Source organism: Sylvia atricapilla, chromosome 3, assembly GCF_009819655.1.
Source record: "Sylvia atricapilla isolate bSylAtr1 chromosome 3, bSylAtr1.pri, whole genome shotgun sequence".
Taxonomy (NCBI): domain Eukaryota; kingdom Metazoa; phylum Chordata; class Aves; order Passeriformes; family Sylviidae; genus Sylvia; species Sylvia atricapilla.
The window spans coordinates 98,568,670-98,593,192 of record NC_089142.1 but is presented as its reverse complement, the minus strand read 5'-3'; the positions used below and the strand labels follow the sequence as shown (position 1 = coordinate 98,593,192).

The window sequence follows — 24,523 nt, the reverse complement described above, 5'->3', positions numbered from 1 at the left end:
CATCGGGGCGGGCGGCGCAGGCGCGCGTTGCGAGCACGCGGGCGGTGCATGCGCTGCGCGGGGCGGGCCGGGCAGAGCCGAGGGGAGCGCGCGCCATGGCGGCCCCTCCGTGCGCCTTCTCCCCGCGCGGGTGCCGCCTGTTCGCCTCGTCCGGGCCCGATGGGCGGCTGCGCGTGTGGGACACGGCCGGCTGTCGCCTGCAGCACGAGTACGTGCCCTCCGCCCACCTCAGCGCCGCCTGTACGTGCCTGGCCTGGGCCCCGGCGGGGGCGCGGCAGCCCCCCAGCAAGGTGCGTGAGGGGAGGGAGCGCGGGGAGACGGCGGGGACACGCGTGAGGGGTGGGATGGGGATAGGGATGGGGATGGCGGGGACCCGAGCAGCCCTGACGCGTGGCCGCGGCCCGCTCGGCTTCACCCCGCCCTCTCGGCGCCATGTGGCCGGCCTGGCCGGGGAGCGGGGTGAGGGTCCCGTGGGCTCCGCGGGCTTCGGGCTCCGTCTCGTCCCGTTCCCTTGTAGCCCCGAGGTTTGGGGTACGTTCACATGTGTCACACCGCGGGATGGGGGGGCGCGGGGGGAGCCGCTCCCTCTCCCAGGATTGCGCTGCTTAGGGTGAATTTCACGTGTCCGTGGGGGAGGCGGTTCTGGAGGCTTAGTTTTGTGGTTTTTCAAAAGAAAAATTCGGTAGAAGCACTGACTGTTGAAAACCATTTGTCTCTCATATTACCTGCGTGGAAGAAGCCTTCCTTAAAGGAGCGAGGTATGTTACTAGATGGCACGTCTTGCCGTAATTCAAAAGGTGATGCTACAGAGCAGGTCAGCTGCTGTGCACGCACTCTGTTCGTGTTCCGGTAAAGGCAGTGTCTCTCCACACTCCCTCACCCTTGGAAGTACTCCCATGCAAGCTGCTACACTGTCTGTGATTCATCTTCCTGAGTCCAGGAATGCTGCAAGAAGGTGTTCAGTAGTTTTATTCAGAGCATGCATCAGGAGTGCTTGGATGTTCTCCACCTTGATCAAGTGTTAGTTAACGTCACCTCAGGTGAACACCAAACCTGAAAATATCTGAAGTATATACTGGGGTGCCTTTTTGTCCTCTTTATGTAATTCTTTTGCTGGAACATACCTTTTTTGGAGGAAAAAGAATGCAAAACCCGGATAAAGTATGTAAAATCCACCCCCTTTATCATAAAAAGTAAGGGGTGCTTTTTAAAGTGTCTTTTGGTATATCAGCAATTCAATGTATTTGAAGTGTTGTTAAGGCTGTTTCAAAATGCTTAAAACACAAGATTATCAACGCAAAGGAGGGCAATATTGCTCAGTTGAGCAGCTTAGTCCCTGAATTTTGAAAAGTCTCAGTGAAGAGTGAAGTAGAAAGAGTCAGTTTTAGATGGCCTGAACCTGTTCCTTTGCCATGTAACTTTTGAAGTAAAAAGGATCCATTAATGAGTTGGAAAGCTTTATAGGTTCTTTGCTCTTAAATTCACTGAAAGTGGCATGTGAAAATGGAGTTAATCTGTCCTGTGTGAAATAAAACTAAAGTGGACACAGTGTACTGCTGTGGTGTGCCATAAGTCAAGCACAGGAAGTTTCTGAGAGGCTTTTGAAACTTTTTTAACAATAACCTTTTCTAGAGACACGCTCCTATGCCACACAGGTCTTTAAATTTAACCTGGTTTACGGTTATATGAAAATCACCTTAGCTACCTCTCAGTGCTTTCTAGTATTTTGGTAGTTTGAATCCTGCTCTCTGCTTGAAAGCTAGTCTGTTTTAAAGCGGAGGTGGGAAACATACTGGTTTCTGTAATAATTGTACCATAAAACCTTTAAAAGTCATTGATTTTTTCCTCAGACAGAGTTGTAGAACTGAAATAGCTATGCCAAAACCAAATTATTAAGTGTGTTTTATGTGGGATTATTTAGCCTTTTTTTTTTTTTTTTTTTTTTTTTTTTTTTTCCCTTTTGTTTCTGGAGAGTTGACATCTGTCTAGGCAGTTTTAGTATCTGGTATTCAGGGGTAGTACTCTGCCAGCAGGTAGCTATAAATTGTGTTTGGCCAAATGACATTTAAACTCTGTATGTTTTGGACTGCTGCCATGTTCATGGAGGCCATGTGTTACAGGGGAATATTAGAAATCCCGTTTTGATCTGCAGGCTCTGGAATTGCTGATGCAGGGGTGGCTTTACTGGGATGCTCCCTGCCCGCGTGCTTCCAGTGTGAGTGCTTCCTGTGTGCAGTGTTCATCACCTCCTGCTCCATGGGGTGTCTTGTGCAAGAGTGAAGCTCCAACACTCAAAACACCTTCTTCCACTTTTTTCCTAACAAGCTGCAATTGCTCTGTCACCATCAACTGTCAAGACCTTTAGGTTTCTCCCCACTGAAGTGTTCTAAGTGCTTAATTTCATTAACATGTGAGCAGCAGATTTCTGTTTAGAAGGTCTCAGTGGCTTATCAAGTCAAGGAAGAACATTATGGAAAAACGTGTGCACAGTTCCTTTTCAAATAACTTCTTTTAACCATGTGTACTAATTAAAACGTGGTGCCTTTTCAGGCAAAGTTGAAGGTTTTCTAAATAAGGTTGAGTTTCCATTAATCTGAAAAAGCAATCAAATTGACAAGGAAGCTGATACTTGTCCTGTCCTTTCCATGTCAACAGGGTGCTTTTCTATTTAAGACTCTGATCCACGAGTGAATCGCACAGGGATTTTAAAGTGCAGTTGTCATTCTCTCTGTGTACTAATCGAATTTAGAATAGGGAATTTGATTTTTTTTAAAGTTCTTAGAGTGTTTTTTTTTCATGTAATCTCAAAAGTTAACAGGTATCTGAATTTTCCACTGGCTTTTCTTCATGCAGAACTTTCTGACAAAGTGCTCCACTTATATTGCTGATAAGGAGTGGTCAATAAAGAAATGCATGTGGAAAAAAGACTGGAGAAACCTTCACCGCCCCTTGGTTTCTCTTGACCCTGGAAATAAACTGTGTACTTGTGGGAATTCTGTTGTGCCTTTGAGTTGTTCCAAGGAAATTTGCTATAGCAAACTGAAATGGAGGGTGAAAAAAATTTAGTTGGAAGATTTATTCAGGGGAGGAGAATAAAGTCTGTTAGTAAGTTTGGTTTTGCTTTGCACCAGGGGTGTGTGGGATAATTGGTAAAACTACTTAAAGAGATCGAAAAGTACCAGAAAACACATGAATTGTACTTGCATCTCCACTCTGTGGCCTTTGTCTTTGCATGTCAGAGAGCAGTTTCAATTAATTGCAATTAGTTTCTCAGCATCTGTTTTTTTAATATTTTATACTTTTCTTTCCCAGGAAGGATAAAGCCTAAACAAATATTTGCAAAAAACCCTAATTGTAATCTCTTTTCTCAAGAGTCTGCTTTTGATGTAAAAGTTGTCTTTATGGCAATTTTGTATTTCTTGGCCTAAAACAAACCACTTCTCTTTGCAAAAGGTGTTATCTCTGTTAAATACAGAAGGAATAGAAAATCCTGTTTCAAAGAACCAAAGTATTTATTCTTCACTATGAAACTTTTATATCTTAGTTGTGGTGAAAACTACCACATCCTGATTGTCATATTTCTGGACCTGAGTGGAAATTATTTGTGTTCACTGTGTCATATCTGTTGTAAAACAGATTAGCAGCACCACGTGGAACTTGAACAGGACTGGTTGCTCACGTTTTATCAGTCTCTTTAAGCTTCTTCAGGCTGCTTGTCAGTGCAACTAGATCTGTTGTGTAGAGGAAGCATTAGCATGTGTGTAATTTTTAAATTGGAGAGAATGTTTTACTGTGATGTAACAAATGTAAGGAGACATACCAAAGTCTAATTTAAAAACTAATCAGTGTCATTAGTTATATTTTTTCTTTTCATGTCTATGAACAGTTTTTTTATTTTCTTATTTGTGTGTGTGCAATTAGTGATTACCCAGTGAGAATAAATATAGTGACTACTACTGCCCTCTTTATTTTAGTTTCATGTGTGTAAGAATCAGTTTTATTCCTTCTCCCCTTCCCAGTGATCTGCATTCTCAAGTTTTTGGTTATGGGAGACAAAATGAAATTCCCTCCTTGAGGTGGCTGATAGCGCTTGAAGAGCAAGAGAGTGAAGACTTATGAATTGCCTGATCAATATGAGGACCTCTGGTGCAGACAAGACTTGGGCAGAGCACTTTCCCTTGAATCCCAGTCACTTCCCTCTGTGGAATGGGGTAGCACTTTCTTTTTAAGAAGCATTATGAATGCTTCAGATATGCAAGACTCTTTTGATTACCTTTGAGAAAAAATAAACTGATCATGGTCAAGAATTTCCATTTTGTAGATGATGTATTCTGCATATGTTAATCTTTACTTCTACCTCTGGGACAGGAAATTTGTGAAAAAACTTAATTGTGTTTTTTTCCCACATGCATATGGTTGGAGTGGTAGCAAAATGGCCTCTCCCAGGTGTTTCCAGGTGACTCATAGAAAGTTTGTTGCCGTGTATGTGGAGGTACAAGATGAGTTTCTAGGATTGTGTACACTTCAGTGTTCATTTTGTGTCTTAGCAGTGTTGGCGCTGCCTGTCTGGGTCTCAGACTTCGCTTAAGGTTTTTCTTCCCTCTGCTTTAACACTGAGATTAGCCAGTCAGACTGATTTATTTCTTGGTTTCTCTCTTTTGGTTTTTCAGGATGGCCCCCAGAGGAAAAAACGGAAGTCTGAAGTTGGAGAAGTGGACAAACAGTTAGATATCCTGGCTATTGGTACAGCAGTTGGTAGCATTTTGTTGTACAGCACAGTGAAAGGAGAATTACAGAGCAAGCTAGTAAGTAATGCAGTCTTCATCACATGCTACCAAACACTGACAGTTTCAGTCAGTTTAGGCCGAAAAATCTTTGTTTCTAAGTTAGTGCGATATTTTAACATTGTCCATGGGTTTGCTACTTTACATTGAAAATAACAGTAATGATGAAATTCCTCACTGGAGAGTTAAATCCTCAATGGGACTGTCATACCCTCAGTTCCTGCATGGCAGTGTGGGAGGGAAGGGCAGAGAACTCGTCACCGTTTGGGATGGTGTCACAATGATGGACTCTTCTGTAAGTTTACCTCCCTTGTAGAAGCTCTTGATCTCTCTTAGTACATGATTTTTTTTGAATGATACACAGTGACTTTAATTTTGCCTGTCCAGGCTCCCAAGCATCTCCATTTTATTTGTGGGTTACATAACAAGCAAAATAAATCTATATGAATGGCTGTACAATACTTTTGAGATTCTTTGGTATACTTTTGCTTCTGAACTTGAAGTTGTTGGTAAAGTGATAAATATACATGAATTAAGAGAAACCAGTAATTTCTGAGAATTATGTGTGCAAGTGACAATAGTCTAGAATATAATGTCTTACATGGAAAAACTATGCTTGACAAGTGTAGTTGTTTGTTTGAAGATACTCTTTTTCCATAGAAGACAGCAGGTTTTATGAGTACTTTGTTTTTTACATATAGGTTGAATTAAAAGATTGTTCCTGTTAAAATAAGAAATGTTACTTTTAGCTATGTTTACTGAACAGAATATCTTGTTGCAATGTCGTTTATTTTGCTCAAAGCTCAAAGGTATTTGCAGCAATACCTTTGGGGTAATCCGAGCAGGTTGTTACAATCCAAATAGTGACATAGACTTGAGTAAATATTTTCATAATGAATTAATAATTCAAGGTTATATTTGGAGCTGTAGATTTTAATTGTTAAAAGAAGGGGTATTGTGTAAAGGGTCTTTTGGTCTGATGATAGTTGGCTCCTAAATGGTGATACAAAGGGAAGGCTACTCACCTCTGAGTTACCTTAAGGAAGGTAAATCACTTCAGCAAGACACCTGTGGCTGTTCTTTCCTTGGAGCAGATTTCATATGGTTAGCCTTGTTGGGCTGTGTGTATAAAAATAGCAGGCAAGGCAATTTTTTTTTTTTTTTAAACTCTGAAGTGCTAGAAAAAGTCATCGAAACATAGAATATCCTCAGTTGGAAGGGATAATCAAAGCCCAACTCCTCTCTGGTGGCATCCCACCCTGAAACTGAAGGGAGCATACAGATGTGTAGATGCTTGTGGTCAAAAAGGAGTGATGAAAGGCACAGGCTGCACAAAATCTATGAAGTTGTATCAGTAAATTATACACTTGGCATGGAAATGACTGTCTTCTAATATAAATGCACAGCAGTGGATTTTGAATAAGGGATAGGGCAAAAAGAGAGAGAGAGAAAGAAAGGAATGAAGAAAAAAAAAAAAGTCACCAGTCTTGGCTCCAGCATCAAACCAACTGATGGGGTGTCCAGTGACTTGGGGCATCCATCAGTCAAGCTCTGTGGGAGCACCTATTTACAGGCAAGTTCTGCCCACCCTGGAGTAAAGTTTCTCACTTTCTGTGTGATTTAGTTACCATGTGCTGTTGATGCTGTACCTTTCTGGAAGTGGGCTGGAGGGCATTTGGAGGGGGTCTTTGGTGGTCTTGATCTCCCAGTACTGGGAGTGTCTTTTGTCAACAGTCCAGGCCCAATTCATGAGTCTTTCCAGCACTTGTGTTGCCCTAATCACCAGGAGCTGGAGCAAGGATGGACCAGGAAAGTACTGTCTTACCTTCACATGGCGCCCTACTCCATCCACGTCCTGTTCCTTCTCACAGTTTGTTCTCACCAACTGTCCTTGGTTGGTTCCATGGCTGTCTGGCTGTCAGTGTTTGAGACACACACATTGGACTGTCTTCTATACTTGTACATGGCCCTGCACAGGACAGCCCCAGGAGTCACACTGTGTGCTGGAGGGCATGGTCCAAATGCTTCTTAAACTCTGGCAGTCTTAGGGCTGTGGCCACTTCCTTGGGGAGCCTGTGCCCTGTGGTGAAGAGCTTTTTCGTAATACACACCGTAATATCCACTCACTCCCTCCCAACACAAGCTTCCTGCCATTCCCTTTGATTCTGTCACTGTCCACCAGAGAGAAGAGATCAGTGCCTGTGCCTCTGCTTCCCTGTGTGAAGAAGCTGCAGGTGATGTCTTCTCTTTTCTAGGCTGTATAAGCCAAGGCAAAATACTTCTGTGTATGTTGCAAAATATGAAATACCTTTAATTCATGTAACTGTCATGCCTATTCTTTAAAACCACACACGCTCTTCAAGATGCCAATGATTGGAGTGAAGTTCTCAAAAGAGCACCTTGTTTACATTGTTGGTGTGGGGAAGACTCAGTTGTCAAGACTACTGCAGGTAACCCTGTGTTATCTTTTGTAGGATGGTGGTCACGACAGTAGAGTAAACTGTGTGAGATGGCATCAAGATAGCTGCTGCTTGTATAGCTGTTCAGATGACAAACACATTGTGGAATGGAACACACAGACCTGCAAAGTAAAGTGGTGAGTAGTGTTGCTTTTCGCTTGAATTTTTTTACACTTGCTTTTGTGTGTTTTCTCCCTTGCAGGTTTTGGAAATGCTGCACTCTTGCTTTCCAGGCTTCGTGCCCACAAAGTGACTGTTGGCTGTTATTTTTCTGAGATGAGAAGTAGTTTTATTAAGGGATGAAGGCATAATTCTCATAGTTGAGTATCTTCCTCTGAGTACTGGAAAGGCTAGATGAAACTGTTCTGAGAGGGGTTTGGATCCCTCCATGCTAACTTTTAGTGAGACTGAAAGACTAAAAGTCCCACTAAATGCTGAAAAAAATCTAAATTTTAGGAAAAAAAATCCTCGAGCAGATACTGGAAGACCTCATTCCAGTGAAAGCTGCTGCATGCACCCAGCTTTGCTCTAAGGGCCTTGCTGTGATGATAACCCACTTGGTTTCGCTTGCTGCTGATGTGCAGTGGGGACACTCCACTTGGCTGTCTGAGCAGGCTGCTACTGTTAAAAGTACTGTTGAGCAAAATAGAGCTTCATGCAGAATAACAAAATGTCTGGTGTAGGCATTTATTTTCTTTTGTAATAAAGTCAAATTGTTTTTAAACATTAAAGAAGGAACCAAGATTTCTATTAACAATTGTGGTTACCTTTCTTCAATAAAAGCCTACTGTGTGATGGTCGATTGATCCTTCTCTTGATGTTATTTCTTTTTTTGTGACATTTCCCACTGTTGGTTGTTACTGCAGTGCTCTTGCTTTTATTGAGATTGGCGTGGGCACTGCAGGCAGCCCATCATCAGTAGCCTATTTGGTATCCCTGAGAAAGAGATGCATGCTTAGCTTGTATTATGCTGAGACTGTGTAAAGTAGCAGAAGATAGCTGTAAAATCTCCCTCTAACTTTCTCTATTAGAATTGAACACACCCAATTCCCTCACCTTTCCCTCTTCCGTTGTGTGCTGTAGTCCCTAAGGTGCCTTCTTGGCCCTGTGCTGGATTTACTCCACCATGTCAGTGACTTTGTTGTCCCGCTGAACACAGTGCTCAGGTGTTGTTTCAAGAGTTGCACAGAGCAGAGGAATCCCATACCCTGACCTGCTGACAGCACATTGCCACAAGGACCCTCTGCTTGCTTATGCTCAGCTTTACTGTGAGGACTGCAAGTCTCTTCTGCAAAGCTGTTTGTTCCTATTTCTTTCTAGCTATTTCTCCCCAACCTGTACTGGAATTTTTCCATCTCATCTGCAGGACTTGACATTTCCCTCTTCAGCTTTGAGATTCTGACAGCCTGTTTCTTCTCAGGCCTGCTGAGATGCCCCTTGAGTAGCAGTACTGTCCTCCGGCATATCAGCTGCTCTCCCTAGTATGGGGTTGAAGTGAAGTCGTTGCATGTGCATTCTGTCCTGTTTGAGATCATTAATGAACACTGGGGCAGTTATGGAGGATATTAAACAGTATTAGGATGTCCTTAGATGGTGTAAAACCAGTGACTGGCCACAGCTGAACTTGATACCAGTGATCACAGCTGTTTGAACTCAATGATGCAGCCAGGTCTTACTCTTCTTAGAGACCATCCATTCAGGCTATATATCTCCAGTTTGGCTGCAAGGATACTATGTGAGACCTTGTCAAAAGCATTGCTGAAGTCAACTTCAGTGTGTCTCTCCTCATCAACCAAGGCAGTTTTCTCATTAAGGCAATCAGGTTGGTTAGACAAAATTTGCCATTTGTAATTTTATGCTGGATGTGCCCAGAAACTCTTTTTGGCCTTTCAGTGCCTGGAAATAGTTTCTAGGTGGATTTGTTGTATAACCTTCCCTCTTGGTTCCTGGATTATTCTGTGCATTTATGTTCTGTCATTTTCCCTGTTTCAAAGGAAAGTCTCATGCATTAATGCTACACTTTTCTGTGGAGAAGCCACTCTTTTTGCCTTCCTGGCGTGTCATTGCTGAAGTGCCTTCCCAAAGGTCCTTCTTGCAAGGCGTCCTGCTGTTGTTCTGTGAGCCCAGTGAGATCAGAGCTCTGAAGCTGCCCATTGACATCTCATTCACCCTGTTTGTATCCCACAGCGTGTGTTCATGTACAACTGTGTGATGGGTCCCAGCTGTGCTGCTTTCTCAGGGAAAGTGAGAGGTTTTGCTGTCATACCTCTTCTATGTTTCCCTCTGCCCCTGTGACTACCAGGGTTCATGTCGTGGGGGGTCTGTGGTTATAAAATGTAATTTGAAGCATTGTGTTCTTTCATTTTAAAGATGGCAACAGAAAATCATTCCTCCAATGTATAGATAAAAAGTACATGACAATGTAACATCATGGTTTTTACCTGAAAATTTTCTGTGATAATGTTACAAGTCATACCTAAGGTAACTCAAGTTGGAAAGAGGAAAAGAAATCAGTTCTTTTCAAATTTTACCTACTAGAAAGAACAAATTATCTGCAATAATTACTCACACCCAATGTACACATGAGACGACCTGCATTTCTTAACACCTGTCAGGACCTGGAAATGAATATTTGTGTAGTCCACAGAGAAATCAGGATGGTTGCTCATGGAGTAGAGAAGTGGTATTGGATTTTTTTAAATTTGATTTGCAGGCTTCTAAACATTCCTGTAGAGGTATGGACTACTAGAAAGGGAATTGAAACCAATGTGGCTTTAGGTTTGACTTTCTTAACTACTGTAGAAGTAGTCCATAGGGCCGCTTCAGAACATGTGTGCAGCACACATGAAACCTCAGGCAGAGGCTCAAGCTGTTGGGGAAGAGAGTCTCTGAAGAGGCAAGACAAGGTGTTGTAGAGAAGTAGACTGAAACGTTCTGGATGACTTCTTGTCTCTGTAGCTTTTTAATGTCTTAAATACTCTTGACTACTCTGGAGACATTCTGGACATATCCTTTGTGAGATCCTGTTTAAAACTCTTTCCTGTAAAAATTTCATAAAGAATATCCAAAGTGAAAACCAAGGTATTTTTGTTGTGCTTTATATTTTGCAGTTCTAGTTTAGACTCGTCTTTTTAGTACCTTTAAAAATACCTTCTTAGTTTATGTTAATAAGTGGTTTAAATTCTTAGTCATGACCTTGTTTTTGGAAGAGAATACAAAATCTTGTCTACTCTCTGTAACGTGCAATGTTATTTTTCAGGTTTGTGGGCTGTAAAATTTTCTTTGTTTATCAAAAGTGATACAGTAAATGATCCCTGTTTTAGAAAACAGATGAGGTATTGCTTGGGCATGTGAAAGTTATTTGAAAATATTTCCATAAGGGCTGTTTACAATCAAAATGTGATGTGTTGCAGGCTACTTCCTATCGATAAAGGATTTGTGTTAATGCTTTTCTTGAAGTTTTGTCCTGTGAGAAACACATATTATCAATATTTCATTAAAGCACATCCAGGCTTTTCATGACAGCATCTTTATTTTTTTCCTTTTATTCTGTACTTTTAAGTAGTGCTTTGAACCATAGACCATTAAGGTGAAGTTTATTTTTGTCAGTGACATTTAGAGATTTGGGAGGAGGGCCACAGTAACTGAATAGACTTCAAAACTCTGAATTTTAGTGTTGAGAAGGGTTGGTGAATAGAGAAGTCTTGAAAATTGATGGCTCTTCTTGCCCTGTTTTTAGAAGGAGAAAACTTAGAGAGGAATTCAGAATAGAATAAGCACATATTAAAAATTATGTCAACAGTTCAGTATTGGATAGCTTCATATTATTGAGTTGTGGTTTTTTTGTAAACTAATTTAGAGGTGAAGCGCAGAAGCAGAATAGCTTTGACCTCTTGACTATTTAAATCACCAGTTTTTAAATTTTGCCCTAAATTTTCCATCATGGTAGTTTTGAGATTATCCTAATGAATACTGTTTTTTCTATTTCTCCATCTTCCTCCTTTTGTACAAAAACTCTCCATCCAAATTCTAGTAAGTGGAAAGGCGACAATGGCAGTATCACCTGTCTGTGCATCAGTCCAGATGGAAAAATGCTGCTGTCAGCTGGTAGAACTATAAAACTGTGGGACTTGGAGACCAAAGAAGTCTACAGAGTAAGTACTTCTGTACCTCTGTTCAACTAGATGCAAAAAAATGCCCTATCCAGTGTTCCCTGATCAGACATCTAAAACATTTCACTGTATGTGTGAGGATACAATTAGCAGTTTTGGGATTGCTGGACATTTATGCTGTGACAGTACCCTAAACTGGTTTCTATCTGCTGAGAATTAAATGAGAACATTAAATTTTTGTTTCTGAGCATGCTGCCAGCATCCTTTCTCAGGGCTGTAGGAGGAAGGTGGATGCTGTTCTTTTTAATTGGGTCCCTGTCTGACACCCTTCTGTCAGGAAAACTCAGTTCACCACCGTATCAGTTACTGCTGGCATGGGTTATAACATGAGTCCCTCCACAAAGCCTTCGTGCTAAACTTCATGTAACTGGTGGCGTTATCAGTTTTGCTGTTGAAACAGTTGGAAGGCATAGGAGCAACTCCTTATTGTTCCCTGAGCAGGGCTCAGAAATTGAGCAAATGGCCATGCTTTAGCTGATCCGTGAATGCTGCCGTGTTCTCTTGCCTGCTAGCAGACACGACAGGCATAGTCTCTGAATCTCCTGTCAGGTGAGTGTGTACACATGTGCTGTTACTGTGGGCTTGCTGGCAGATGGCAGCTACCATGTATGTCTGCATTCTATAATGACCAGAACCGCTATTTGCAAAAGTAGATTGAAGAACCAATTTTTGGGGGGCCCTTGGGGGTGGTGTGTTGCCCAAATTTAGTGTCAGCACACGTGTCCATTGTTAAGAATGAAATTGAATCTAGTACCACTGGAAAGGTTAAAGTGTAAAATTGGGAGGGCAGAGGGGAGTGCTTTGTTACAGTAACAGCAGTACAGGTGGATGTAATTTCTTTTGCATGGATTTAGTCCCAGTGAATTTGCCTTTGATTCCCCATTTAAGTTTTGAAATGTTGATAAATATCTGGTAGGTCAAAAAAAGCTTCCTTGACATACAGAAATGCAAGGAAACTGATCACTAGTTAAAAACCACTGAGCTGTCCTTGTTGACTTAATAACGCTTGAATTTTTCCTAATGTTCTTTGTTAACTAATGTTTTCATTTTTGCCATATGACTGCTTATGACAATCATGGAAAGATCCTGTTTTTTTCTCTTAGCATTTCACAGGCCATGCTACATCAGTGTCATCATTAATGTTTACCACAGTGAAACCTATGAATGAAAGTAAACCCTTTGATGGAATTACAGGACTTTATTTCTTGTCTGGAGCTATACACGACCGATTATTGAGTGTGTGGTATGTAAGCTTTTGTGACCGTTTGTGACTGTGATCAGTTTTGCGCATAGACTCGTCAAGTGATTGTGCTTAAACAAGGTAAAGCACAAGGGGCACTCTGGAAAAATGCAGTGATGATTTCTTTAATGGTGGTTTCGACTCACTGATTGTTGAGTGAAGACGAGATTTTCCTTGGCTGTGTCTGAGCATGCTTCCAGTTGCCATTTGTATCACTAGTGTTGGCCACAACATACTGTGTAATGAACTTCCTTGTTCCTTGCGCTTCTTGTAAGGTTTATTCAAAGTTTTCTCTCAGTTTCACTTGAGAGTTACTTTGCTCTTGGACGTTAGAACGTTTTCTATGCTGAACACTGAAATGTCTGTGTGGTGCTTTTGGTGTGGTAGATACCACCACAATATAAAGTCTATAGTGATTTATAGGCTTTATAATGCTAGTCTGGTGCAGAGGATGGTGTTTGTCCTGTGGTAAATAATCTGTACTTTTTGTGTCTTCCAGGCAGATCAGATCGGATAGAAAAGAAAAGAATGCTGTGATGTCTTTCACAGTAACAGATGAACCAACTTTTGTTGACCTGACTGTATCAGAAGTCAAAGAAGAGGTAGGAGCAATAGTTTGTAAACAAATACATTCAACAATTTTTGCTTACCACATCAATTTCCTTTTAGGGGTGTAAAGAGAGAGGTTTCGTTTGTATTTGGATTCTGTTATGCAGTTATAAGATCTAAATGCCAATTCGTGGCTGTAAGGATGTTTATTACCAGGTGCATTTATGAAGCTGGTAGTTTGAAATGGTTCTTTTCAAAGCTATTAAGTGCAAATTCAGTGGTTTTTTCATAGATTTTGTTCTTGAGGGCAAAAATATCAGTTGTTTACTTTTTAGAACAAGTTAGTAATCAGAAAAGCAGCAAAGAAAAACACAAAAGAAATTATTTGTAAAAATCTGGTTTGGGTATAGTCCTGGTTTTTTTCTGACTTCAAGTGTTTTTGGCAGTGTAACTGCATTTGGAATGGAACTAGCCTTGAATGTGTTAAAGTAGCAGTGTACATTTGCCAAGTCTCTCAGTTTTAACAAACACAGGTCTTTCGAAGTAGTTGCCTTTTGAAAAATGTGTGAATATGAAACATGTTCACAAACTGTTCCCATAATTATTTAAAACATTCTTCTCCTGCTGCCTTTAAATTCCATTTCTCAGAGCACTATTTCATGCTGTATTTTTCTGATGTTTCCAGTTCCCTCTTCCTGCATGTATTGGAGAGTATTTTGTAATGTGCCCCTGTCATTTAGTTTCTCAGAGGCATCATCTCAGTTTCTTTCCTCTAAGCATATTCAGTGTCAGTGCCTTTTCAGAGCTGAGCCTCTGGACATGTCTGCTACTGAGCAAAGTGTTTTACTCAGGATGTATTACTAGTGATAAGGTACAGTTGTGAGTTATCTTATTAATCTTCTAACACTTGTATTGAATGTTCCTGAGTGATTACGTCTTTGCTCTTCCTTTCAGATTTAGTGTAATGTTCTTAAATACTGGAAAAATTCAAATTGTAGCCCTACAACTGTCTTTTAATATCCTGAACTTCCAGGAGGGTTTTTCTTTGATCTAATTAAAATTCTCTTACTGTGCCTTCTTTCAGCCTGTGAAGTTAGCAGTTGTGTGCAGAGATGGGCAGTTGCATTTATTTGAACATATCTTGAATGGGTGAGTTGGAATTCATCTTAAGGGTGTCTTTGGGAAAGGTCGGGGGTTACTGCAAGGCAAAGTTCAATTTTTTATGCTACTGCCTTTAAGCTCTTGTATATGCTGGTGAACCAGGTTTCAGGTGCTTCTTTGTCTTGGGTTACTGGACACATTTTTGAATAACTCATTTGTTGGGGACTGTTGCATTTCAATATTACATGTGGCTTTAACCCAGGTTTTCTGTGTCTGTGCCTCATCTTAGCCACCTATAAAAGGTGTCAAATGTCTGAGTTTGCTGCTGTTGAAAGATGCTTAGATGTGCAAGATACTGAAATGTTCAAGCTAAACATCATGGAATTTTTTAATTTTTTTTTTTTTTATTTCCCCCAGTTATTGCAAAAAACCCTTAACATCAAACTGTACTGTTCAAATAGCAACACCTGGGAATGATGGAGACTCCACACCGAAACCAGTCCCTATTCTAGCAGCTGCATTTTGCACAGACAAACAGTCTCTGCTGCTGGTGTATGGAAACACCTTACAGCCCATCATAGAGAAAGTGGTATGTGAGACTTAACAGAGAGAGTTCGGGTTCCATAATATGGGCTGCATGCTGCTTTCACTTGGAGAATTTTTGGGTTTATTTAATTTTTATCTTCACTATTTTGAAATGATATTACAATACAAAATATATTCCTTGCCCTTGTTTTGGGAGCTGTGACTGCTGCCCCAGAGCTGTTTAGAAAGGTGATTTGTATTCTTCCAGTTGTATTCTTTCAGCTGGAATACAGGCTTATGTCATTGCTGGCTGTTTCTTGCCATTTCAGCTGTTGCTAAATTAGGCCATTGAAACTGGTTTTAATACAGTTCCAGTTTACTTGTGTAAACGTACTTGGAGGGTATAGAGATCTGGTGAGAAAAGGCAGATATGCAAAGGAGCTGCTATTCTAGAGTGAAAAAAAAGTTCATTCTAATTTATATCATTGGAATTTATTCTCATCTTTCAGTAGCATAATGAATCACAGGTGTGAGTGTCAAATATATTAACTGTTTTTGTTCCTGTCCTCCTAGTCTTTGAACACCAGTGAATCCCACATATGTTTGGTACGGGACATCCAGAAAGTGTTGTCACTTAAAACAGATGCTGCTTTGACAAAGGTGAGCTTTGCATGAAATGTAATTTTGTTGCTTCTCTTGTTTTAACTTCAGAAGCAAAGTAGGGAGAGAGCAAGCACTGCTCTCTTAAAATGAGATTGGGTTTCTGGATGGACCTGTTCAGAGCTGCAGAGGTAGCTATAGATGTCCATAGCACTCAGGCAGGTGTGAGTAAAGATCTTCATGGCTGCTCTGTGTCCTGACATGTGCAAGAGCACACAGTGGCCCTCTTGTAACTCAGCAGGTGTGCTTGACAGACTGATTGGTGGGGTTTTTCTGCCTAGGATCAGTCCTTCACTTAGTCTGTTGTACAACCTCTTTGACCCTGATGGTTTGGGGTGAAGGTGGGATGACTTTATTTTAGATTCTAAATAAAATGTAGTGGAACCTTAAGGGGCAAGTCCTTTTTGCTCTTTCTTGATGTGGCCTTCATGTGTTCCTGCTCACAGGGACTTGAAATGTGAGCTTGGCATTTGCATGACAGCAGTGTCCACTGAGGCCATTTGGAACTGTGTTCTCTAATGCAGGATCCCTTGGGTGTTTAGAGACAGGCTGTAAAGTTTTTAATCATTGTGTGTATTCACAGTCCTGAAGATTTGAAAAGCTTGGAGTACCACTAGCGTGAGCAGACAGTGCTGTTTTTCTGACCCTTTAGTTATTTACCGGACCTGGTGCTCCATCAGCTGGGCAGGGTTTTGTGCTGATTCCTTAGTCCTGGAGCTGCTGGGTACCAGGGCTGGACTGCAGGGCCAAGTGTAGGGCCTCTGTGGCATGCAGTGATGATACCCATCTTGGTTTCGCTTTTTGCTGAATATCAGTGAAGACGCATTTCTCTTGGCTGTCTGAGCATGCCGTGTGGGGAGAAGGCCAGTGATGAGTGTGGTGAGCTAAGGGGAGATAGTATTTTATCACCACTAGTGTTATATGATAAAATTTTTGATGCAGAAAATCAACTTTTTGGAAATTGGAAGTTGATTTGCTCAGTGTAGTAGATTATACTTTTATCACTTCAGGGGTACTTAAAAAAAAAAGGCCTGTATTGAAGTGCTATGGTTTGAAGAAGTGTCCTGGAGGTAGCAGGAAGTGCATCTTTGTATTCTGTGAGTGGCATACTGCCTTACATTCTCTGTAAGTCAGGGGAACGTGTGGTTGTTAAATACAAAATTGCATCTCCTTTGTGTTCATTTAAGATGATACCTTAGCTTGTTTGGCATAAACTAAGGTGTCTCTTTTTTGTTACCACGGCCACAGCCTAATTCAGTCAACTGAGTTTCTGTGTCTGAGCAATCCCCAGAAGAAAAGAGTTGGGATTGGAGGGAATAGTGACTACCTTTTGCTGTTACATTGTGCTGCTTTTCTTGGTCAGTTACTGCCTTCCAGTGGATGCTAAATTAATCTCTATGTGGGTTATGGAGCTAAGTGTTAGTGCAGGTGGTATCTATCATCAACATGCATCCAAATATTTGTTGTTGGATACAAACAGTTCTGTGAATGTTATGGCAAAAGCTTGTAAGAAAATTGGTTCACAGGTGATTTCAGAGAGACCATTATTGTAGATAGTTAGGAAAACTAGCTGTCTCTTTCTTGAGGTTATTAATTCTCTTCAATATGTCAGATTTGCCTAATACTTATGTCAAGAAAATGGCTTGTGTCAGGCTGGTTTTACTGTATGTGTGCGAGTCTCAAATAAAATGTGTATTTCAAATTGGAAAAAAGCTCAAGATACTAGCAATTCATTCAAATGTGGTTATCTCTGTGCGCTAGGTAAAGACACCTGTTGTGAACTCGGACACCAAAGTTCTAGTGCCTGGCATTCCAGGACATAGTACAGCTGTCAAAACTCCAGCCTCGGGAAAGGAGAAAAAGAAAAACAAGAGGAAACCAGGAGAGACAGAGGTAATCTTTCAAATTCAGAGGTAGTCTTTCAAACTCAACAACAATGGAGAAACTAGAATCATAAATCATTGCTATATATTCTTTAGGTGAGCTTGAATTTGCTTTGTTTGCTGTGGAAGAAAGGTTAATGATACCATCTTTCTGTATGAGACTTCCCCCTGCTCAAAACATTTCCTTCATTCAAGCCTTCTGTGCCTTGCCTGTGGCTTTGCCAGGTTGCAGACCTTTGTCACACGCTTGTTGTTGCCTGTGCCAGGATAGATTAATGCTTTTCAGCCAAAACTTAATAATCTGCTTTTGTTTTCTCATGCATTGTTATATCATGCATTATATCTTCTGTCAGTGCATTTAAAAGAATGCACAAAATTTGTGTTCTTTTCCAGCAGAATTAGCGGGAATGTTTTAAGTTAGATGCTTTGCTTTCAGCTGATACTTGTGAGAAACCACACTGATGCAGCACTGCCCTTATTTCTTTCCCCTCTGCAGGAGAGCATCGAGAAGCGCCTTGGGGCATTGGATATTGATGTGAGCAAAGTCAAAACTCCAGGTGGCCTTCCCCAAACAGACAGCTTTGCCGTGCTGCTGGTTCAGGGCTTGGAAAGCAACGATGCAGAAATCTTAAATGTAAGTACTGCAAGCTCAGTGTGTGCTGTTTGCTCTATTCACTGGGACTGGGGAGGAGCCTTCCTGAAAGCTGGGAAGGCTAAACAGTTCAGAACCTATTGTTTTCTCCCAGCTGCCTTTTGCTGATTTGCTGCTCAAGGCAGTGCTATTATGAATTACAGTAGTGGAGTTACTTTTCAGTTGTTACCTGCCTTGCTTTCTGAGTAAGTCCCTGAACTTTGAGGCACTTTGTTTATGATAAATTTGTTATGTCACAGTTCAGAGGTTCTACAAGTGATGCTACCAATGCAGCTATGTTCCCTTTAGCTTGGACTGGAGCATAATCTGTACTTATTCCCCTAAGGGTACATTTTTCAAGCAAATACCATTTGAAAAATGAATTGATGGCAAGTTTCACTTGAAAAGCTTATCTTTGCATTTGGACTAGGAGGACATAATAGTACAGGGGTGGGGAACTGTTAGGAATTTGACGCTGAATAGAAATTTCTTGTCACAGATGCTGGTGAAAGGCATTTATTTATGGAAGTCAAACAGAAAATATCAAGGGAGATTTTCCTGTGTCTGTAATGGATCATTTCTACCATGAGGAAGATGGGCTAGAGGCAATGCTAGATTGTTATAGTTGGGTTTCTTGAGTGCCTTTACTTTGTTAATTGTACCTGACTTGGAAAATGAAACTCCTTTTCACAGCAAATCTTTTGCTCATAATCCTCAGCATACAGAAGTAGTGGAATAGGAGGAGGTTTACAGGCAGGACTTTTTGATTTTGCTGATTGCTCATACACATGTTAAAGCTGAATAATTCTCTGATCATATTTTTTCATTTTAACAGAAAGTGCTTAACACAAGGAAAGAAAATGTAGTAAAGAACACGGTAGCCAGAATGCCTATACATGCTGTCATTCCACTGCTGCATGAGGTAAGAGAGCCTGTGCTTCTTATACTGTCATACAACCCATGTGCGATTTGCCTTTTAGCTGTAAAATCCAGGATATCTCTCTTTATTTTTGAAATTGGTTTGGTGCTGTAAGAAGACTGAAATGTTTCTTAATTTATCCCTGATACACTTTTTTATCTTTTCTGGCTGAAGCTTAAGCAAAGGACCAAGTGCCACTGTCAAAGCTAGGAAGAGCATTAGATCATGTGTTACTATCTTAAATGATTATGTGGGGAAAGAAAGGAGAGATGAAGCAAAAGCTTGTTTAGTCCACAGCAAACAATCACCATTGCATCTTTTCAGCTACTAATGTGGATGAGAATTTGAAGCATCAGAAAATCTCTGCTATATTTGAACTTTGAACATCACTTAGTAGTAATTTTAAAAGGGATTTGGCTTCTGAACTGCTTATTCAGTGATACTAAGTAAACTCTTATTTGGACAGAAGTACTTTAATGATTAGCCTTGACTGGACATTACTTTTTTAAACCACACATTGATTAGTAGCTCTTGTTAAGTGAATGATGTTCTGTTATATAAGTTAATGGTTCAATTTCTCTTGTATTTTAATATGCTGACCACAAATAAGATTAATTTTTTTATGGTACTGATCTTAATTGACTTATGCCAATGGCCTGGTGCTGAATGTTTGGTTTTACAGCACCTCCTCAAGCTTATGTTAATGAGCTCCTGTGTTTCTTCCTTGGGATCTTTGTCAGGGAATCTAAATGCAAGTGTTTAGCTCAATAATCTCAGTGGATGGTCAGACCTCTGGGTAACTGTCTTCTCCCAAGCTTGAGATTTATTCTGTGAAACGACCTTTACCTGACACTTCCTTTACTTGCTTACCCGACTTGTCTACCCTGTAACAACTGCTCTACTAAGCAGATAATCAGAGATGAGAAAGAAGAGGTTTCCTACTACTTATTCCTGCCAGGTTTAAGCTTCAGTGGATATTTTGCATGTTTAGAGTTCCAGCTTTCTTATAATACTGAAACCCAGGTTCTGCAAGTTACCAGCCTATGTAAAGGGTGGTAGAACCAGCAGTGTAATTTTCTGGAGCCTGGCAGTGGTTAATTCTAGCAAACCTCAAATGCCTGGAGAACTTTCTGCCCCAGTATTTGGGCTGTCAGATGATATCTGACAGAGATGTCAGAGTTTTAAACTCATTTTATTTGTTACTTATTGCTGACTGGGTGTTTTTTTTGTCCTTTTAGCTTACAAAGAGATTGCAGGGCAACCCATACAGGTAAGAAATAACTGCTACAGTTCACCTAAAACTTTTCACATGTGTGTTATGGTCTCTCCTACCATGTATGTGATAGATTTCCATAGTAAGTGCAATTAAACTGTAGCATCTGGAGGTGAAAACTCACCTCATTGAGAGTGAAAAGTGGAAGCTGAAACACAGCAGTGCTTTGTCAGGGTGGCTGAAGTAAAATTAAAAGGGGAAAAGGATACCTGAAATGGGTGTGTAACTCTGAGAATGTAACTGAAGGCCCCAAATGCTTACATTATGGACCCGATCCATAAATAACTCTCAAGTGTAGAGGTTGTTTAATTATCAAATGTATTTAGACATCGCTTAATGTGGTGTTTAATAACAGAACCAGCTCCCCCCCCTCCATCTTGTTATGCTGCAATAAGGACACCTTTGTTGAGATGGGCTGTGCTGAGTTGTGGGGATGAAGTTGATTTGAGTTTGAGTTTCTTTTTTCTAAATTCCCTCATTGTAGGTGGAGAAGAAAGTAGCATGCTTTGATCTTTTATTCATTGTAACCATCCATAAAAGATTTCAGAAGCACAGACCCCCGAGCTTGCCTAGTTTAAGTCCTCACTGAAATGTCTTCCTTTCCTAACAAATAACTTCTATACCTCATGTGGATAGCCAAACTTTACATTTCCATCTGTAGAGAGCATTTATCTTGCTCTCTAATTAAAGAGGCACACTTTATATAGAACTATTTAGCATCTAAAATGTGAAATAGGTTTCTCTCAGCCAGTATCTCTTGGACATAATTTATTTCTCTTTTCCAGTGCCTCAGTAATGGTTCGATGGCTGAAGTCTGTTTTTACCCTACATGCATCCTACCTTTCCACAGTAAGTGTTTTTCATTCATGCCAATGCACTTAAGTAAAACTACATTTAAATGCTTAAATAAATGTATTTAAGGAATACATTCCTTTCTTCAGGAATCTGTCTCCTGCTCTCTGCATATGGCAGTGCCCAAATCAATGTGTAGAGAGATACGCTTACACCACTTTTGCAGAACCTACTGCACACTGCTGACAAATTGTTTGTCTTGGTCATTCCTGACATAATTATAGCCATCCCAAAGTCAAACCAAGATAAGTTATGTCATACCTGTGAGAGGGAACAAAATTACTGCCAAAGAGTAATCTACCCTGTGTCACTAGATCTTACAGAACTAAATTTTCTTTGTTCTTGTAATGCTCATATTGAGACTGTCTTGGGCATGGCCAGATTTATTGGGCACAGGTGTACTAAAGTTGGCAGGGTAGGAAGTAATTCTGCAGCTTCTGGTTTGAAGTCCAGCTTTGCCTTACAAGTGATAGATACAGCACTCTTGCTGGGTTAAGAAAAAAGATGTTTGGGCAGTGTCAGTCTTTTCTGCCATTTGTTATAGGATTGCTGAGCAGCAGAGCTTGCATGCATTGCTGAGGCTGCATTCACACACTGGTGTATATTCAGTTCCCACTTACAGAGCTTTCTGGACAGTGCTTCACCCCTGCTTGTGGCACAACTGGGAAAGAAAAGGAGTCTAGGAACTGCCATGTTTTGAAAGTAGATGGTACTTCTAAACATGGCTAAGTATTAATTGATTATGCTGCAGGTGTTCCTGTGAACCCTCAGCTCTCCTTTCTGTCTAGAAAGTGGAAGCAAGTGTTGCTTGCTCTGAACATGCAAAAGCAGTTTAAAAAACCAAAAACATTTGGGATGTGTTTGTTAACAACTGCTTTATTTTTTTTTTTTATCTGTCTCTTCTCCCAAGTTGCCAGACCTTATTCCTCAGCTGGGAATGTTATACCAGTTGATGGAGAGCAGAGTAAAAACTTTGCAAAAGCTTTGCCGTCTGCATGGAAGACTCTTCATTCTTGTCACCCAGGTGAGCTTAAACTGCATAACATGGGATGTACAGGAGTGTTGTTTGCAGACTTCACTTCCTGTTGGGATTGCATCTGATGTGATCTGTCCTGGGCATTTCAGTGCAGCTGCTGTTGAGGGATGCCGATAAGGCTCAGAGCAGGCCATTAATGGACTGCCCTCTTAGTCCCTGCTCACTGGGACTGTTTTGTCCTGGCAGATGTGTTTGTTCACCCGTAGAGTTTTTAAGAGGAAGAAATAGGAGGCACAGGGCCACTTTGGAGCAGATGCCTCTCTAATTTTACTTTGTCATTTGTACTTTTTTGGCTGTTAATCCAGCACTGTAAGTGAATTAATGTGCGCTACTCTTAATTTAGATTTAATTTACATTGTTAGGAGTACTGTTGTCTTTTAATGTTGACATACATGATTTAATCTAAGGCTAATCTGCAAATTCCATTCAGGTTGCAGCATCACAAACAGTTCAGGAAGTACCCGAGGTTAATCAGACTGCAAAGCTGGTCTATGAAGATGGTAAGTGTTGCGTGCTAAGTGTAGCTCAGCTCCTGAATTCACATGACAGCCTACACTTGATGGCTGTTCATGATGCTCCTGTGCTTATCTACCAGTGTGTAGATAGAGGGGTTTTGTGAGATGTCCATGGCAGGAAAATCAGTGGCTAATGATGTACTCATCTTGTAGTTAGTTACTCCTTCCTTGCCTTCCTTTTATCTCCTTTAATTCCCTCCCAGCCTTGCTTCACAAACGAAGGAATCAGTGAATTGGAAGTTCAGTATGCTGCTTTAACTTACCCAGCAACCTAAAATGTCTAGTGTTATCTTCCCTTGTGCTAAGGTAGATACAGTGAAGGCACTGCTATGTTTGAGTCATCAGGAAATCAGTGTAGGGAATGTCCATGTGTGTGAGTGCATACTTCCAGTTTGGCTTTTTTCCTACTGCATCTTCACCCTGTATATTGGTCACAGAAGTGACCTGGTCTTAACTGATGTTGGTTACCTCATCTCCAGGCAGAATCGGTTTTGGTATGGAAATAGAACAGTTTGAAGACTGACTGGCACATGTGGGACTGGACCTTGTTTGCCCAATGACATTTTAAAGCCTGTTCTCCAGACTAAGAGATTGTTTTCTCTTTGCAGACTCCTCAGAGGAGGAAGGCTCAGATGATGAGATGATTGCAGATAAAGACTCTGACGTAAGTGGAGTTGGACCAGATTTTCTCCCATTTTCTTGTAGCAAAAATGGCATGACTGACAAAGGTCCAAACATTTTTGTTTTATTTTTCCCCCAGGAAAACTGGGATGAAGATGAAGAAAAAGAGGAGCAATCTGATGAACAAGACATGACTGTTGAAAAGGAAATCAATGGTGATTCTGATTTGGAACCAGAAAATGAAAGTGAAGAAGAATAACAGCACAAAAGAGTAATTGTAGTGGTTTGAACAAGTGGGCCACCAAGCTCTTTGATTCTGGATCCTGTTGCTGAAAGATGCTGTATTTGCATAGCAGGAGTGCAGAGCATTGCACAGCCTGTGTGCAGAGGCACCTGTGGGGCACTGCATTTCTGAATCCAGAATGTTTTTAACCGTGCCAGCCTTCTCTCGCCCTCCTTCCCTGTGCTTACTTAGAGAAACATTTCCTCCACCTCCCGGTCAGATTATGCCTGTCATGTGGACATGCATTTGTATCTCAAGTGAAATAAATCTGCCACTGCTGTTTGTGTGGGAAATTTGGTTCAGCTTTATATTGAATTTGTTTCAAATATTCAAGGATCAAAGACAGCTGGTCTATACCTTCTTTCCATGCTTCAGTTAGCAATAGCAAGTGGGCAACCTTCTGATTTTTTTTTAAAAAAAGGAAACAGGAAAAAGAAAAAAAAAAGATATTTTTATAATATTTAAATTCTGTCTTGAAACTCTTTTCTTCCCCTCTTTCATTGGCTTAGCCATACTTTGGCAATATGTAAATGCCAACTTGACTTAAAAATTGAATTTTTCCTTTTTTTTTTAAACAAATTTAAACTCAAGACTTTTATATGTACAAATCAATGACTTTTCTTGTGCTTTAAAACGACATTAGAACTATCACTGGCTCCTAATTTTGTTTTAATGGAGGCTGTATATAAGTTTAATGCTAACCCAGAGGACAGACCATGTTGAGTTGGGTGGGGAGAGGGGAGTGACACAGGGAAAGGAGAAAGTGAATGCTTGTGAATACATAGCAGAGTATACCTTTCTTATGGATTTTTAATCTCTCAGTGGCAGAACAAGGACAACTATTTGCTCAGCTAATGGAAGCTGAAGTGGTGCAAACACGTTTTTAAGAGCAAAACAAGGTAAAGGTTTGAGCCATTCACCACTATAATGTACAATAATATATTTGTCTATAAATGGAGCTGTTGCAACTAAATACCACCCTCTTTGTAAAGTGAATAAATATACATCTCTTTTACCAAA

At 40.7% G+C, this 24,523-nt stretch overlaps 1 protein-coding gene and 3 non-coding genes across 6 annotated transcripts; all 4 read left to right on the top strand.

The window, feature by feature from the left end:
- The first annotated feature begins 39 nt into the window (after positions 1 to 39).
- WDR43 (WD repeat domain 43) lies at positions 40 to 24,523 on the top strand. 3 transcript variants are annotated; one of them, XM_066316324.1, is made up of 18 exons: positions 40 to 290; positions 4,671 to 4,805; positions 7,259 to 7,380; positions 11,277 to 11,397; positions 12,519 to 12,658; positions 13,155 to 13,257; positions 14,289 to 14,353; positions 14,723 to 14,894; positions 15,404 to 15,490; positions 17,252 to 17,383; positions 17,870 to 18,007; positions 18,840 to 18,926; positions 20,162 to 20,193; positions 20,982 to 21,045; positions 21,959 to 22,072; positions 22,515 to 22,584; positions 23,208 to 23,263; positions 23,360 to 24,523. In XM_066316324.1, exons 1-18 carry the CDS (start codon positions 96 to 98, stop codon positions 23,477 to 23,479), a joined length of 1,953 nt encoding a protein of 650 aa, XP_066172421.1. In that variant the 5' UTR covers positions 40 to 95; the 3' UTR covers positions 23,480 to 24,523. The 3 variants fall into 3 exon arrangements, with proteins under 3 accessions (XP_066172421.1, XP_066172423.1, XP_066172422.1); XM_066316326.1 differs by lacking the exon at positions 4,671 to 4,805; XM_066316325.1 differs by lacking the exon at positions 15,404 to 15,490.
- Positions 7,781 to 7,857, top strand: LOC136359838 (small nucleolar RNA SNORD53/SNORD92). The gene has a single exon (XR_010743347.1). It is a non-coding gene; the product is annotated as a small nucleolar RNA SNORD53/SNORD92 (small nucleolar RNA).
- Positions 12,764 to 12,847, top strand: LOC136359839 (small nucleolar RNA SNORD53/SNORD92). Its single transcript, XR_010743348.1, has one exon. It is a non-coding gene; the product is annotated as a small nucleolar RNA SNORD53/SNORD92 (small nucleolar RNA).
- On the top strand, positions 16,259 to 16,337 carry LOC136359837 (small nucleolar RNA SNORD53/SNORD92). The gene has a single exon (XR_010743346.1). It is a non-coding gene; the product is annotated as a small nucleolar RNA SNORD53/SNORD92 (small nucleolar RNA).

Coding starts and splice junctions, on each gene's coding strand:
- WDR43 (XM_066316324.1), top strand. CDS start 96: ATGGCGGCCCCTCCGTGCGCCTTCTCCCCGCGCGGGTGCCGCCTGTTC. Junction 14,895..15,403: donor AGCCCATCATAGAGAAAGTG/GTATGTGAGACT, acceptor CTGTCCTCCTAG/TCTTTGAACACCAGTGAATC. Junction 15,491..17,251: donor CAGATGCTGCTTTGACAAAG/GTGAGCTTTGCA, acceptor TCTGTGCGCTAG/GTAAAGACACCTGTTGTGAA.